A 17,579-nucleotide genomic window follows, 5' to 3' on the forward strand; every position below is an offset into this window, starting at 1 on the left:
ATAAAGGCTAGATCTTCCCACCTTTCACCCTCCTGCCCCAGGTGGAACACAGCTTTATGACAGGATTTGGAGGCTTTCTTTCACCTTTAGCAGTTAGGAGAGGCTTAAAATTAAAGACTTGAAATCATAGTTAAAGTACCATGATTTGCGAAGTGTCCCTCTCTGCTGCTTTGTGAAACCACTTCAGCCCAGGAACAGGATCATGAGATTAAGATTTGCCAAGAGCAGGGACAGGCCTGTCTCCCTGTTATCTTAACCAAAGAGCAGTACAGCCCTTATCTGCAGGGCAGGCTGGGGACACAGACCAGGAAACTGCTCATCGTTTAAGGCCGAGACAGTGAATTTTCATTGTTCCAGTCATTATACTAAGGAAATATTTGTTCCCACCACTGGCAGGGAGCTACAAACCAAACCAAACCCCTTACCCACACCTAGGAAACACTTTCTGGTGTTAACCTGCTCCTGACCTTCATTCCCTGGAAGAGCATCCTCCAGCACTGAGGCTCCCCAACACGCTCCAGGAGCTGTGGTCCCTTCTCATACACCATGCTGGGGGCAGCCGAGCTGCAGACAGCTTCATCAGCAAACTCAACCTGCTCCAGGTGTGAACCTTAAATACTTTTGCCAATTAGCAAGAGCTCTTTGCTGTTTGGGTCCTTTACATAAGGAGACATCACCTTGCAGCTCCTTCAAAGAACAACCTTCTGTGCTAATTCAGTTACAGCAAAAAAAATCATTATACGCAGATGAATACCTGCTTCCTTGGCACCACCACGGAGCTAACGTTACCCCTGCATCCCAGGGACAGGGCCTGCCCTCTTAGGATCGCGGCTGAGTCCATCTGCCCTGTGAGTCACCTCTAATTGCTCTGCACTGTCTCAGTGAGCAGAGGAAATCCACATTCCTGTCATCATTACACAGGAGTTGGTTGATTTAATAAATCTCCTTAGGCAGGCGTTTGATAACAGTGAGAGCCAGGGAGGATGAAACCTAGCTCTCCTAAGAAAAGGGCACATGTTTGTATGTCTTGGAGCTCAGCTAAAAACCCCTGGAGATCCTGCCAACCCCAGCTCAAATACCACAGACTGAGTCCAAAGCATCTGTGAGGTTATTTCCCAAATACATTTGGGTGTTCTCTCTTATTTGGGTCATTAGTTCTGCGCCTGCTGAGGCATCTCACAGCAAATCTTTAGGTCCTGCTCTGCAGTGATGAGGGCAATGAGCTTTAAACTGAGAGGGCAGGTTTAGATTAGACATTAGGCAGAAGCTCTTCCCTGTGAGGGTGCTGAGGCGCTGGCACAGGGTGCCCAGAGAAGCTGTGGCTGCCCCATCCCTGGCAGTGTTCAAGGCCAGGTTGGACACAGGGGCTTGGAGCAACCTGCTCTAGTGGAAGGTGTCCCTGCCCGTGGCAGGGGGTTGGAACTGGAGGAGCTTTAAGGTCTCTTCCAACCCAAACCATTCTATGAAGATTTCATTTTTGCCTTTTAGGAAAATCACCTGTGTGCGTTCACTCTGCTGTCAGTGGCGCTCCGGACACAGCAGAGACATTTCCTGCTAGGATAAGAACAGGGAAGGGAACAAGGGGGAGATGTGGGGAATGAGGACTCTGACCCAAGCTCAGCAGGATTGGTGTCTGAGCTGCAGCCGCATGGGAAGGAGGATGTCACAGGAGCACGGCCAGGGAGGTGACCACAGCAGCAGAAACTGGAGGCAGAAGCAGCCAGGGTGTCTCTCGTGCCTCTGCCCAGCTCACCCCTTGTTTTCCCCAAAACACAGGGTGGAAACAATGGTCCTTTTAAAAGCAGTAACCTGGTGCCAAGCGGGGGCAGCCTCCCACACTGCACACAGCGGACAAAGCCGCTGTGTCCCCCCGGGACATGGATGCCCTGCCCCTGTTCCTGCTCCCACCCTGCGGGTCCATGGGTGCCCGCTGAGCTCCAGCCATCCCAACCCGACCCTGGACACCCAGACATGTCCCGGCCCCAAAACCTGCTCAGCCTTGAGTGTGAAACCGCATAGGGATGGTTGGGGCTGAGCCAGTGCGTGTAGGAGCCGGTGTGTGGGTGCTCCTGCAGCTCAAACCCACTGACAGCAGGGTAAGCTCCACTTCCATCTTCTGCAGCGGGAATCTGTGCCGGGAAAGGTGGCTCCGTGTGCTTTCTGTCTTGTCAGAAGAGCTGGCTTGGGAAGGAACAGTTGCTGGGGATGGCTCACACACATCTCGTACGCTGTGCTGACAACAGCTCTTGACAACTCCCACTATCAATTGTGAATCTCCCAATGCTTCTGCTTGCTTCAAGGCCCCGCTCCAGAATTCATTTGATTGATGGAGAATCAATCAGGAAAAAAAAGAGGTTGAGGGGGAAGCAAAAGGGGGTTTCTAGCTTCTAGAGACATGTGAAAATGGGGTCTTTTAGGGCTCCAAAACCAGGCACTGAATGAAAAGAATGAGATTTTCCAGAATAAACCAACCATCTCAGGAATTTTAAGCTGGTTTCATGAATTTAGAGGCCAACTCAGGATTGAATTTTTTGGATTTGGCAAAGTTGCAACAAAGCAGGGAGGAAAAAAATGATGTGTGACTCGGAGTGGGTGTTTTCAAACAGCATCTTGTTTGGGGAAAATAATCCCTCTTGGTCTGCTTTGTTTTCTTGTGATGCTGGAAATAATTCTCCTCCTTAGAGAGAAGAATTGGGGTTTTCTTTTTCTGTCTCATCATGGAAGATACCCCAGGTCATGCCTGACCATGGCTGGTGCCCCCATCCCTATCAACACGAGGTCACCACCTCACAGTGTTAAAGAAACACATTTGGATTCTATAGCATTCATTTAGCAATGAAGAAGTCAGCAGTGAGATGCCTTGGCTGAAGCCCAAGCGCAGGGGATGGAGGCAGCAGGGATGCCCTGGGGCACCAGCATTGCTCCTGAGACCTTCCCTGCAGGGACCAAGAGCAGCAATAGCTGACAGTGCTGTAACAGCTCCATAATGGCTTTAGAACAGCTCCAGCCTCCCCATCACTCCTCCTGACTTGATTCCTGTCCTGTCCAGGCTCCTGTTTCGGTGGGAGCTGGGTAGCCCAAGCCTACGGCGATGCTTCATGCCCGCTCCAGCATGGACCTCACCTGGTGCCACCGTGCCTGGGTCCACACTGGCATCACCTCCTTTAGCACACCCAAAATCACCACATCTCTACTTTAACCTACCTCTGGCACCATTTTATTACCAGGCTGCTTTACCATCCCAAGCATAACGTGCACGGCCAGGGCTTCAATTTAATTTTACTTCTCTCTTAATGTGTTTCAGGAATACCCAGGGAATTGGAAATGTCAGGACACTGGTGTGGCTGTATTGGCTGCAGGAATCTGCCTCCCTGTTCACAACAAGTAATAGAAGACCATTTCAAACGAGAGCTGCCTCAATGTGAGTGCTGCTCCTCGTGGTGCTGACTCCAGCTTCATTTATTTTCTGGCTGTACAAAGCACTAACAAAGCTTTACCTTTCCTGCTTTCATAAACTTGCTGTCTGAAGCACTCAGTGGTACACGGCCAAGGTGGAAATAAAAGAGCTTCACCTAAAATAGCACTCAGTATTCAGAATGGGCTGAAAAACATAAATCCCAGAGTCATGCTCAAATGTCTGTCTGTGACGCCGAAGTAAATGTGCCAACCACCAACAGCCATGGGTGACATTGGTCTCTGCATCAGTGTGTACCAAGTCCCTGGGGACGGATCCTGCTTTGGGTCCCTTGGAAAGGCAATTTATTGGACCCTGAGATTACCTCTCCAGCACTACTAACTCCTGCATAAGCCAAGTAGGAACCAAAACACTGATGAAAGCAGGGCCGGGTTTCCCTACAGGCACCAGCTGCCTCCAGCCAGTGTTTAGGACCAGCAGCACCCAGCTTACCCCATGGTTAATAAATACGAATGATGCCAATTGCACCAGGGAGGATTTAAGCGAGGTGGGATGCCAGGGTGGTGATCCAGGCAGGATTTAGGAAACCTGTGCTCGGGGCATCTTCCCTCAAGCAAATCGCATCATCTCTTTGACTTTGGTTTTACCACGAGTCAGGAGTAGTGGTACCAACCTCCTCCATGCACAAGGGACTCCAGGGCAGCCTCCCTCCTGTTCGTACAGTCTCCGTTATTTCCCAACAGTTACATGCACACAAGCTTTTCTGTCCCTGAAAGAACACTTTGCTATAACACTGCTCCTTGTTGCTCTGAGCATGGCCAGGTGAACCACAGAGCCCCAATACAGCCATTTCTTTACCTCAATACAGCTTGAAAACCCAGGGATGGGATGGGCAACCTGAGCAGCGAGCATTGAAACATCACTGGAGGTTGTTCCGGAAGGCAGGATCACTGTGTGGCTTTATCCCAGTTGCTGCTGGAGATGCTCAGGCCTGTCCCATCCATACATCTCCACCAGACACCAAGCCATACATGTCCCAGCCTGCCGCTGCCACCAGACAGGGACACTGGTGGGTGCTGGATGGGCAGGGATGGGTGTGCGGTGCAGGAACGTCCCACAGGGGGGAGCCTTGTCACCAGCCTGAGGGGGACTCTGCCCTGGGACATCACCCCCTCGGACATCATCCTGGGCATCCCCACCAGCCGCTGCGCCCTCTGCTCACACGGTGCTGCACCACTGTGCTTGATCCCAGCATCGGCAGGAATCCATTTCCTTCTCCAAATAAGAGATATAAAATGTACTGTTTTCATCCTCGACGGGGCTGAGCAAAGCTCCCTCCAAAACTACCATGGTTCAGGTTTTCAGAGCTGGTGCAGGATTTAAGGAGGGAATATGAGCAAAGAAATCATGTTTTCTAAGGGTGCCACTGGGGAAAATTTGTCCCACTTTGCTTTTCCCAGCAAGACTCAAAGAGCTTTTAAAGTTACTCTTCAGCTCAGGATGTTCCAGAGGAACCCTCAGCTTCCTGCGCCCGGAATCGCCTCTGTCCAAAGACATAAAGATGAGTTTTAGGAAAATATCCATATCTCAAATCACTGTTTTCTTCTGCAAGTCTCAAATCCTCCCACACTCGTGCCAGACACAACCAGCACCAACACATGTATCCTCCAGCTCAGAAATCAGGATCTTTGAGCTTAATCTGTTCCCTGTGACACAAAGTGGAATGGGGACAGGAGGGGAGACAGAGCCACAGCCACAAAGGGATAACATGAGGAACCACGCTGGGAAAGGCTGGGGAGCACCACATGAGCCGGGTTGTAATCAGTTAATTCAACTTGAGTTTGGCAGGGAATGATTAAGAAGGAGGTGATAATTCTCCTCTGTATCAAGTGCCCCATCTCTTCCTGGGCAGGCTTTTACCTGCTGAGGTGACACATTGCTAGGACAGAGATCTGCTCCCCTCATGCAGATGCCCAGGCAGTAACCTATCTGCTGCACTAACAGCTTTTTGCATGACACTTACTTTAAAGAAGGAGAGAAAAACAAAACACTTGTCCCTACTTTCTAACGCTGCTGTGTCAACAGCCCTGTAGGCTTTGAAGGACACACCTCGGGTGAGGTGATGCTGATCAGGTCATGCCTTTTGGGGACTGACCACACAGCTGAGTCCTCTTAAGAATCACTGAGATCTGAAGGTTGATCTAAACATGGGTGTTTTACCCTGCCCCGCTCTTCAGGGTGGTTCAAGATGCAGCAGGACCAAGTTCAGACATGTCATTGCCCAAAAGCTTTGCATTGTTTGTGGAGACAGAGGCATGGAGTAGCCACTGGGGTTTAGGAAACTCAGCCACGATGGACCAACAGCCTCACAACAGCCCTTTTACAGGGATAAGGAAGCTTTGCTCCACTGTTAGGGCTGGGAGAGCTTGGGGTGGGAGATGTGACCTCGCTCTGCAGCGCAGAGGAGATGCTGCTGCTTGTGCCTCTGCAGAGGGATGTGACAGAGGTTTTATCGAGGCATTTGACTCTTCAGGCTCCTCTGCTCATTGCCCCATGCTGGGAGAGCAAGGGAGCTGCCTCTGGGAGTCTGGAAAGGGGTGAGGATGGGAGACAGAGGCTTAGGAGGGGAGTGGGGAAGTCACTGGACTGAGAAGATCGTGGGAAAAATACAGCTTTAAAATACACAATGCAAAAACAGGGGAAAGGAAGGGGAAGAAATGTCCTTTATCTGCTTCCAAGTGACATAGCTGCTCAGCTCCATGCCCCAGTGCCAGGGAATAGCTGCTGTGCACAGGGCTGGCAGAATTTGGTTCCAAACCCTAATTTTTTGCTTCCTGAAACCAAAACATGTAAAACCCAAACTGGACCCTCCTCTGCTCCTGGATTTCTGGCATCCTGATGGTTCTGTATCCTATTCCAGATGTGTTTCCTTCAGTAGCAGAGCCTCTTACCTTGGACTTGCTCGCTCTTGGCCTCTCTGATGAAGTTCACTGCCTGCTCCATCACATCACACATGAGGCTGTGTTGAGAATCAGGGTTAAAAATAAGACAGGAAAACTGGTTGCATTGGTACCATGGAGTGGGGACAAAGTGCTGTGGGGAGGCAGGAACTCCTTAGGATAATTTCATCACTAGGAAAGCACACTCTAAGCTGGCCCTGTTGGATGTTTTAACCTTGCTTTCAGTGAACATTGGGCTACTTCTATGTGCCAAAACAGGAATGAATCGGACTAAGCCCGTGGGATAGGTGTGGCATAAAACTTGATTTTAGATTCACTTCCATCCTCGATTACCATTCATTAATTAAAATATATTCGCTATCCAGGCAAAGCTCCCACCAGCATTGCTGGGTCCAGGGATCAAGTTCTACTGGGGTTTGCTCCCATTGGGAACTGCAGCATCCCAAAAGGGGCTGTGCGTCAGGCAGAGCAATGAGGACATATTTTCTCAATACAGGAAAGGTGGGAAACTAAAATCACCCCAAACCCAATCCCTGTGCAGAGCTGAGCATGCAGCAGGATTTCCCCATGGCTGCAGCTCTCCGTGATGGAGTATTCTGAAGGAAGGGGTCACATCCCCTTTGCTGAGCAGCTGCTGTGCACAGACTAAGGACATGGCATCACCCGCAGGGGCTTGGGTGGCTTCCTGGGGTGGGAGAGCACCATAAACCTCCTCCACCTCATCATCGAGAGGTGGCTTCTAATGACCCAGGTGGGTTTTATTATAACAGAGCAGGATTTGACGCTCGGGCTCTGAATGTGTCACCTGCAGAGGGCTATTTAGCAGGCGGCCTGTGCTTCATCTTCCTGTTGCCTGCAGCCATGGACAAGCCAAGAGCACATCCCTGCAGGACCCGCCGCCCAGCAGAGTGTGGGGCACTTATAAACTGATTTATCTCATGTCTGCCTTCCTTTAAAGCCCATATTCTGATGTGAAGAGGGGTTTGTGGGTGCACAGGGCTGTTTATACTGTTATTATCTCTTTACTTGGGGCATAAAGTAAATCCTTTACTTAGGATTTTGACTGTCCCATGGAAAGCACAAGTTGCTTGGTCACATACAAGAAAATAATAAACAAAGCATCAGTGTTTTATCAGTAAAGGCAAGAGGCTCCAGCTGACATTCAAGACATCCCTTTCCACACATCCTGCCCTGTGGTGCCATCACACTGAGAGGCTGATGGTCACTTCGAGGTCCAAGACTGTCCAGAACAACTGACACTTCATTTTCTGTATAACCAGGTCAATTCAACAGCATTTCCCTTTTGGATATTCCCCCTTTCCCCCTCCATCCAAAATCAAACCAAAAGCAAGTTTCTAGGTGGTGGAAAAACCAAATTGAAACTCATTCAGCATCACTTCACAGATGGGACCTATGGCTCAGGCAACCCAGGCTGCGCCCATGGGCTTTGCTCATGGGTGATGGGGGAGCCCCCATCCCACAGACCTCCAGAGCCCAGCCAAGCTTCACACACACACACACACACACACACAGCGATGGGCAGAGCAAAGCACTGAAATCAGGTTCCAAACAGCTACACCCAATCCAGCTCCACTATTGATTTACCCCGAGATCTGAAGACCACCCATCTCTGTGCCTCAGTTTACCCAGCTGCAGAGACAGCTCAATTTAACCCCTTTTACTGCAAGGACATTGCATGAAGGGCTCTGTAAGTGCAAGATCTATTAACACAGCAAGACCAAAGTCTGCTTTTGCCTGAGGTGGGAAAGCCCAGCAGCGAAACGACTGGGATCATTGCATTCCCATGGGAATGCTGGGCTGGATGACACCACAGAAGTGCTGGAATCCACTCCCCAGGACCGAGCTGTAAGAGTGGAAAAACCCCTGCAGCAGTGCAGGGAAGGCTTGTCCCAGCGCACCGCTCTGTTTGCTGACAACCAGCCTAAGTGACAACGTTAGGAGTGACTTTTAAGATCCCCGTGACTTTAATTGGAAAGGGCACTTTTAACAGCCCAGCAAAGAGCTGCGTGATGCTGCCAACTGCAGCCACTGTTCCCGGCAGAGCTTCACGCCTGGAAACGCTGTTATTCCCCTGGTGTGTGATAGGGATATCATGTGTGAACTGACAGAGCAGACACGCCAATGGATTTTTAGCTGCACAAGCTCTCAGAGACAAGAAAAAAGCCCCAAAACATCAATATGCCCTTGGGGACAGCCAGACACAAACCCCAAAATGACCTGCGTGCCTATAGGAAGATTTCCAAACCCTCTGCATGGGCTTTAATCAATGAACTTCACTGATGCATGGGAAACACTTTATTCCCAGTAATTGTCCTTTAACAGCTCTAACAAGTAGGATCTGTTCGGGATGGTAATGATTAAAATGCTGACTCACAGAGGTTTTGCCGTGCTGGCTTTGTGCTCACTGGGAAGGTATTTTGCATCCCTGCTTCCAACCAACCTGCAATTTCAATCCTCTGGCTGCAAACAGTTTGTGGCTTTGCACAACTGACTCCAGGTTTCCCTTCTGCCGGGTCTGGAGGGAGAGGCTTCTCCTCTCAGTGATGCAGGACAGGGAGAGTCCCAGTGCTTCCTGCAGCCAGGAATGGCGAGAAGCTCCTGGGCAGTGACAGCTCCCCCAGGCTGGGACCTGAGCCCGTAGACATCCAGTCCTGGGATGTATAAAACCTCAGAGCAGGTGCTGGCTTTGCAATGCTCTCATGCATTTCATGGCAAGGCAGCAAAGTACTTCACAAAGTCATTTAAGGTGCAGCCTCCTGCCTGGCCATAGTGCTGCTGGCTGCTCACCTGGGTGCAAAGAGGGGTTTTATCCCCATGTGGGTCCTTTTGCTCATGGTGCAGTCCCATTCTCTTCAACCTCACATGTGCGGCCCCTTCAGGATTGCAGCAGCAGTGATTAGGAGATAGGAGATGGGTGTCCCAGAGCTCATTTGGAGAGCTGAGAGGAAGAGGAGAGCAGCACCTTTGCCCTGCCACAAAGCCAGCAGCAGCAGATGCTGGGTGCCATAGGGCAGTGCCTGGCAGAGCAGCATGGCACTGCTTTGGGATAGCACCCCACAGGCAGGATCCCTGCCCAGGGTGAGCCAGCCCCAGTTGGGACCATTCAGCCACAGGAAAATACACCAAGCGGTTTCCATGAGCACCATCTCTCTGCATTACTGCTCCTCAAGCCCTCGATGATATTGGCCATAATGATTAAAAGGCTTTTTTTGGGTTTCCTCTGATAAGGATTTTCCTTTCCCGATGGCTCAGCAGTGGTGGAGGCCCCTCTCCCCGCTCAGGGCTGCGGGCAGCCCTCCTGCCTGCAGAGCCAGCACACAGCCTTCACCGTAGGGAAATTGCTAACCCCAGAAAACTGCTCCCCTAATTACAGCGTTGGAGCATGGAGCAAACCACATAAATGATTCACACAGCGTTCCCAAGCTGCAGCCGCGTAAATGAGAGAGATTTCCAAACACTCCCGAGCCCTGCACACTGTTATCGGGGTGGAAATGCAGCAACTTTCATCATAAAGAGGCGAGAAGGGGACAAAAAAAAAGCCCTGCCGTTAAACGCATCTCTTCACATCGAGAAGACCTGGGAGGTCTATTCCCTATAGCTCTTTACAGAAGGGTTGTTAAAACTCCTCGGGGAGTTCTCGGGAACTATAGAAATGCATCAGCTTGTTATTTTGGAGGGACGCAGGGACTGAGCCTTCCCTGGCAAGCAGGGGATGAAAAGGAGAAGGCGAGGGGACTCAGGGCCAGCAGAAAGGGATGGCTGGTGGTGGGGAAAGAGAGTTAAAAGTGTCCCATTGTTAGGGAAGTTTGCTCTCCTTCAGACCATCCCGCTCCCAGGGACACCGTGCCGCCTTTTGAAGTGCAACCTTAGGCGGATCCTTGTCACCCATTGGAGAGGGAGCTTTTTTACCACATTAAGTCATTGGGTAGCAAATGAATGGGGGGTTTTGACTATTCACAACTTCACCTTATAAATATCAGCTTTGGTGGCTCCTGCAGCTTCCCTCCACCCCGAAGCTCACCTTGGGAAGGAGCAGAGGGAGGCGGCCCTGCTTACTCGGGACCTGTGGTACAGAGAGCTACGGACCAGCACAAGGGATCCAACCTTCTCCTTGTGACAGCCATGAAGAGAAGCACCTTCCTCATCCTCTCCATCACAGGGGTCTTTGGTGCCATTCTCCACGCAGCAGCATGGTAGGGTCCAGTTCAGTGCAAAGGGCATTTTTTAGGGATGCTCTTCAGGCTGTGGTAAACTCAGTGATTCATTTTCTTCTCTTTTCTTTCAGGTCTGTGAATAACTTTCTGATGACAGGACCTAAGGTAACTAATACACAGATTAACAGGGATTTAAAGTAGAGTGATTTTGGTTTGTAAATGGGAAACAGTGCTTTTCCAAGGAACCAGAATTCCCAGAGCGTATCAGCTCCAAGTCCTGCCGAGGATGAGGGAAAGGACCACAACCTGTTTGTGTCTGTTATCACTGATGATGATGGTAACGTGTGGTGGATTCTAACCCTGCTGTTTCCCACGCCAGGCTTACCTGACGTACTCCAGCAGCGTGGCAGCCGGCGCGCACAGCGGGATGGAGGAGTGCAAGTTCCAGTTTGGATGGGAGCGCTGGAACTGCCCCGAGAGCGCCCTGCAGCTCTCCACACACAACCGGCTCCGCAGCGGTGAGTGCGCCTTTACCTGCATCCCGGGATGCCCTTGGGTATGGGCCGGGATGTGCTCTGGAGAGAGCCAGTGCTGCTACTTAAACTGATGGAGAAGGGCTTTGGTGTTCCAAACATCGTGGTGGTTTTTCCTCTGTCTGTATTAATTGGTGTAATAAGTAGCACTAACATTTTCTATGACTCCCAGGCTCTCTCTGGATCACTATCCATGCTAGGCTTGAGCTTGGTCCTTCCTGCAGTGCTGCTCCATGGGCTTGCTCCTGCCATTCCATGTGCAGCATCCCAGGAGTGCAATGCTAGAGGCACCTGAGCTCGCAATGGGGAGAAGCACATGAGAGACCAGGGGAGAAACCAGGGACATGCACTAAGAAACTGTCTTCGTAAGGAAGCTGTGGATGTATTTCAATGCTATCTACCTCAACAAGCAGAAATCTCTTTTTTTCCCAGAGCAGCATCTCTGAATCAGTCAGGAAAGCCAAAAAAGAAACCAGGTTAGAAGTGTCGGTGCAGAGAGCTGTTAGCACAGGTTCAACGACCCACTGAAACAAGATCAATGATGATTTTCCACAGCAGGCAAGATCAAAGCACAAACATGCTCCCTCTGAGCAGGAAAGGGCAGAGAACAACTGAGATGAAGGGAGTGATAACTAACCTTGGCCACAGCAGGACGGGGACACTGCCTTAAGGTCCTACTCCTGCCAAGAAGCTCCATCCCATGTGTGGACACCTGCATATCATCATGCCAAACTGCTGAAACCCTCGATGCTGAAGCCTGGAGTCTCCACAAGCATTTAATTTCTGTAGCACATTCATTCCCTTTTGCACAAACTTGTGGGGTTTCTTCCTTCTTGCACCACTGCAGCGCAGATCCTCATTCCCAAGTCACCAGGACCAATGTCTATGTTTGCATGTGACAGCTTTTTGTTCCTCTTTCCTCCAGCTACCCGGGAAACATCCTTCGTACACGCCATCAGCTCGGCGGGTGTGATGTACACCCTCACCAGGAACTGCAGCATGGGGGACTTCGAGAGCTGCGGCTGCGACGACTCCAGGAACGGCCGCGTCGGTGAGTTGTGGTCTGAGGATGGGCTGACATCTCCTCTCCATCCAGATGCCAGGGCAGGATTTGGTCCGATGGGATGGTTCTGTGCTCAGCGTGTGTCTGTCCTGCAGGTGGCCGAGGCTGGGTCTGGGGAGGATGCAGCGACAACGTGGAGTTTGGGGAGAGGATTTCCAAGCTCTTCGTGGATGCTTTGGAAACAGGACACGATACCCGGGCGCTGATTAACCTGCACAACAATGAAGTTGGAAGACTTGTAAGTCAAATGTATTATAATGCTAATAATAATGTCTATATTGAAAACAAAACCTGAGAGTCTGTGGCTGTCCAGGTCTCTTTCTCCAACCCTCTGTGACAATCTAGGCCCTGTAGCATTTGCATGGATTAAAAAACACAGCCAGAATCTGGCCCTAAACCTGAACAGAAGGAACTGCAGTTAAGAGTTGTTCCCACTTCCAGCTTCTGCAGCTGTGTGTAATGCGGTTAACTACCAGCACATACCACTTATTCAGAAATGTGTGGGGTTTATACTTGTCTGGTCTGTAAAACAAAGCAAGAACCACCTTACCTTCTTGCAATATGCATTTCCAAGCTATTTGGCCGGGGAAAGCCAGGTGGGAGCTGGCCCTGCTCACTGCCAGATTCACCCCCACTCCCTGGGCCAGGCTCTCAGCATCTTGCCAAACCTCCTTGTCTGTAAAAACAAGGACGGCAACACTTAACATACCTATCTGATAGGGTGTGTCGAGGCTTAATCTCACATAGATACCAGCGATTGGGACCTTATAAATACCAGAGGGAGATAGGTAGATAATATCTGTGAAGTGCTTGGCCTGGAGGAGATGCAGAGCGGTTGGGTATGATTATTCCAAAGCAGTTTCACACGTTTTGAATGAAACCGCTGCAAGGGCTGATGCTGCAATGAGTGAGGTGAGCGGCGTGAGAAGGCCATGACCCGACAAGGGCACTTCTTCCCTGGCCAGGAGAAACTGCTCCTGCAAGAGATGGAGACAATAGTTTGCGCCCATTTATCTCTGTTCTTTAAATTAGCGAAGAGGGACAGATGTTTTCCAGGAGCATCAGCTCATGTGTTGGAAGGACCTGAAGTGATGCCGAGCACAAGCCACTTTTGACCCATTGCCCTCTGAATTAGAAGTGCTGTGATTTTGGGATTGAAACGATGATGCTTTGCTGCTCCTAATTCCTCCACCTTTTCCATTAAGGCCGTGAAAGCCACGATGAAGCGAACCTGCAAGTGCCACGGCGTGTCGGGCAGCTGCAGCATCCAGACCTGCTGGCTCCAGCTCGCCGAGTTCCGCGAGATCGGGAACTACCTGAAGATAAAATACGACCAAGCCCACAAGCTGGAGATGGACAAGAGGCGGATGAGAGCCGGCAACAGCGCTGACAGCCGCGGGGCCACGGCAGAGACCTTCCACCACGTCCATGCCACGGAGCTGGTCTTCCTGGAGGACTCTCCCGACTACTGCACCAGGAACGCCAGCCTGGGCCACCACGGCACCGAGGGCCGCGAGTGCCTGCAGACAGGCAAGAACCTCTCGCAATGGGAGCGGAGGAGCTGCCGGCGGCTGTGCACTGAGTGCGGCCTGAGGGTCGAGGAGAGGAGGACCGAGGTGGTGGCCAGTTGCAACTGCAAGTTCCACTGGTGCTGCACGGTGCGGTGCGAGCAGTGCCGGCAGCTGGTGGCCAAGCACTTCTGCACCCGCCGCGACACCGCTGCGCCCAACCACGTCAAGCAGAGGAACAAGGGCCATAAGAGATAGAGGGGCAGCCACAGTACCCGAGGAGGACACGATGGTGTCCCCATGCTTGGCAGCCACCGGTGGAGCTGGGGTGGGAAGGAGCATCCCCGGGGTCCAGAGGGACCTCCTGCGGATGGATGCTGTGAGATTTGGAAGCACAAGGCGCGGGCGCTGAGGGATCATGGTCCTTCTTGCTTCCATGGTGGGTCTTCAGTGTTTACTAGTAGTAAATATTTACTAGTAGTGTTTCTTTCTTGTTGGGAGTCACTTTATCTGTGTATTGGACAGAGGGAAGAATTCACTTTTTAGGTGGGATCCACCCCTTGTGCCACTGCCAGTGGGTCCACCAAGGCCAGTGGTGGGGTCTAGCTCCAGCTGTGGGTCCCAGCAGCCCCAGGTACCACAACTGGAGCAGCCCCAGCCCTTGATGCACAACAGCTGCTTGGCAGCATTTCTAGTGGGAAACTCATGCACTTTCTGATGCGAGACGAGGCTTTGCATTGTCATGGTGTGTCACAGTGACTGCAGCCCGTGGAGGGCTCCGATAAGTTTACAGTCAGTGTTTACAGATTTATTCCCCCTCCTGCCCCTTTTGTACTTTGGTACCAGAACCCTGCCCCCAACAAACAGTAGCTTCATGTATTTGTACCGGATGAAATTAAGCAGTTTACAATTCCTATACTGTTGCTTTGGGTTTGGTTTTAATTATCAGATAAGAATTCAGAATTCTTTATGCCTAATGTTGTTATTAATAAGTTGTATTATTGCTTAGCACAATCTCTTTTCTCTATATATTTTGAAGGTATCTCTCAAGAGTTAGATTTTGGACTGTATTTTGCAATAAACACCACAATGAAAAGGATTGGCTTGTTCCTTTCTGGCTCCCTAGCAGTATGACTTTAGGTGCAAAATTGTCCCTTTCTGTGTAAAACCCAGCACTTCCAGCATTTCTCATCATTAACCCAAAAGCCTCTGAGGTTGATCTCTTAGATAATAAAAGTTGGCTCCAGCCCCTAGAGGGTTTGCTTTAACAGCTATCACCCTGACATCTAACTGTTCTCAAGTGCTGAGCACGCAGGCCCTGCCTGGCTGAATCCCAGTTTGAAGCTCCCAATTCCTCTTTAATTTGCCTGGGCCCGACATCCCCCAGACAATGCCCGGCTTTGATGTGGAAACCATCGGCACTCACTGCAGATCCTCGGAGGAGCCTTTGAACTGGGGCAGGAGAGAAAACTTGGGGACAGTTGTGAATGTATCTGCAGGATCCCTGCTGCTCCGGGTGCCAACAGCACCACGGCGGGGAGGGCAGGACACAACCCAGCTGCTGCTGTCCCAGTTGGGTCCTGCTCTTCTCCTGGTCTCCCCGGGGCTGTACATCAGTGTGGATTGCTCCTGCGAGTCACAGCACTGCCCCGGAGCGACCTAGAGCTGTGCCACCACCCGCACGCAGGATGCAGGGGCAAAGGATGCTCTACAGCGTTTGCTGTCCGGCCAGGGGAGGAGGAGGGCATGAGACAAGTGAAAAACCACAACACACCACAGCTTTACCAGCAGGTTGTCCTCCCACTACAAACGCTTTGATGCTATTTTATCCAGGTATCCCTATGGCTCCTAGTGCAAACACAGCCTTGACACGCACTCATGCCACATCAGGAAGCTCAAGGTGTAAAACACGCAAGTCAGGAAGCACAACTGCTTTCCATGCGTTTACTTTTGCAAAGAGAGGTTTCATGAAAGCTATAAGAGCTACGCCAGTGGGCATCAGATCAGGGGGCTTTTTTGCTGCCTTCAGAATAGATGTTCCTAAAGTTTAAATCACTAATATTCCACATCGCCAAAGCAGAAGCCCCAAGATTTTTACACAGTGTTGCCACAACATTTGCAAACAACAGACAAGCAAAAGCCCTTTCCTGCTTCTTGTGTCCTGGATGGTTTGTCTGCACAAAAATAAACCAGGCTCTTCTTTTGCAGTATCTGCTGTGGCTGCCGCCCCGTCCCATGCTCAGGAGCACCAGCCCCAGAGCTGCTGAAGTCCTATAGGGCCACAAAATGAGGATACACAGAGCACAGGACAGTCGCTGCTGATGGGCATTCAGAGGAGGGAAACTGTATTTCGCCAGGATAACTCCCAAACACACATAAACCCCATCTTGCTGTACACCAGTAGCAGGGTTAATAAACAGCACAGGTAAATCCCGGGAGATGAGGGTTCCCAGGACAGGCATGTTCAGGACATGCTGTGTGTCATCTCCCACGACCCTCCACAGCATCTTCTTAAACTAACATTGCCACAGAAAACAAGAAGCGACCCATAGCATCAAACCAGACCCGGCTCACACAGGCTCCATCCCAGGGCAGCAGAGCTGCAGACAGGAGGAGAGACACCACATCTGAGACTGATCCTTCTCCCACTGAACCATCCCATTCCCACCAACCTGCACCCAGGGACTTGCTGAGTCAGCACTCATCCCCACTGCATTGATTTAAATGCCAAATATTAACTCTTCTTCCTTCTAATTGCTTTTTTAAATTCATTTACATTTCTGGCCCCCAGACTATCTAAGGCAATGAGCGTATCTTATGCAAAAGCCAGAGACCAAATGCAAATGGAAGCAAACTCAAGAGAATATTATGTACCATCCCATGATACAAATCTCCATTCCCTCTATGTAGCTCACAGAGATAATACCAAGTCTGAACAAATACAAAGAAGAACTCTATGGGTTAGAGCTGCACCTTGCCAGAAATATCAGAGTCCTGGAGAAGCTGAAGCTCTCTCATCCTCCCCCTTGTTGCTTGGATACAACAGTCATCAATTCTCACTACATTCACTACAAAACAATACAGATTCAGGATCATCTTAATCCATCACAGCACTGTCAGGGAGCACCCCTGCCCGCTGGTACTCGGTGTCTGCAATAACACACACAGAAATGCCATGTGCACAGGGTAATGAATCCAAGGCTGATGCACGAGGCTTGGCTTCCTCATTTCTGCAATGATTTTACCTGGGCAGCAAACTCCTGCAGAGCAGTGTTCAAACTAACCACCACCACACACAGCAGAGCAAATTCCTGTCACCTGCAGGTTTATAAAGGCTCATTCTCTAACCACAGCCAAGGAGCATCTGAGGAGACTGATGATGTCTTCAAACCTGATTGTATTTACTCATGATTACCCAAAGTCAGCTCCACTTCGGGATGCTGATCCCAACCACCTGTAGCTCGCCTCATGCTTGGAGGAAGGGATGGATTGGCCCCAGAAAGCCTTGAGGAGGAACCTGACCCTGATTACTGAGCCAAATGCTGTATGAGCTCAACCCAAAATCCTGCTGCTCACCTCCAAAAAGCTGTCAGCACTGGTTCTCCCCTTTGAGGCCAGAGGCTGCTCACTGCACTGGGGCACCGGAAGGGGTGCTGGGAATGCCCTGGAGCAGGGACACTTCACCAGGCACCCAAAAAGGGCACCTATGGAGCTGCTTGGACAGTCCTGGAGCAGCACCTTCACATCAGAACAGGCTTTGCAGAGCTGCTGTTTGCAGGGCAGAGCTATTGCCATGGCCAGAGTAACCTGTATGATAAGAAACGTAAAGGACAGCAGTTGAAATAGCCTGAAATCACTGTGCCAGCAGCATATTTGTGGCTTTATTGTGGGAAAGGACTGGTTTATGTTCCACTTTTAATGAGAA

At 50.7% G+C, this 17,579-nt stretch overlaps 1 protein-coding gene across 1 annotated transcript; it reads left to right on the top strand.

The window, feature by feature from the left end:
* The first annotated feature begins 10,518 nt into the window (after positions 1 to 10,518).
* On the top strand, positions 10,519 to 14,003 carry WNT8A (Wnt family member 8A). The gene is made up of 6 exons (XM_030504552.1): positions 10,519 to 10,589; positions 10,682 to 10,715; positions 10,930 to 11,068; positions 12,009 to 12,134; positions 12,242 to 12,384; positions 13,352 to 14,003. Exons 1-6 carry the CDS (start codon positions 10,519 to 10,521, stop codon positions 13,910 to 13,912), a joined length of 1,074 nt encoding a protein of 357 aa, XP_030360412.1. The 3' UTR covers positions 13,913 to 14,003.
* Positions 14,004 to 17,579: the final 3,576 nt, after the last annotated feature.

This window comes from Strigops habroptila, chromosome 12 (assembly GCF_004027225.2).
Source record: "Strigops habroptila isolate Jane chromosome 12, bStrHab1.2.pri, whole genome shotgun sequence".
NCBI lineage: Eukaryota > Metazoa > Chordata > Aves > Psittaciformes > Psittacidae > Strigops > Strigops habroptila.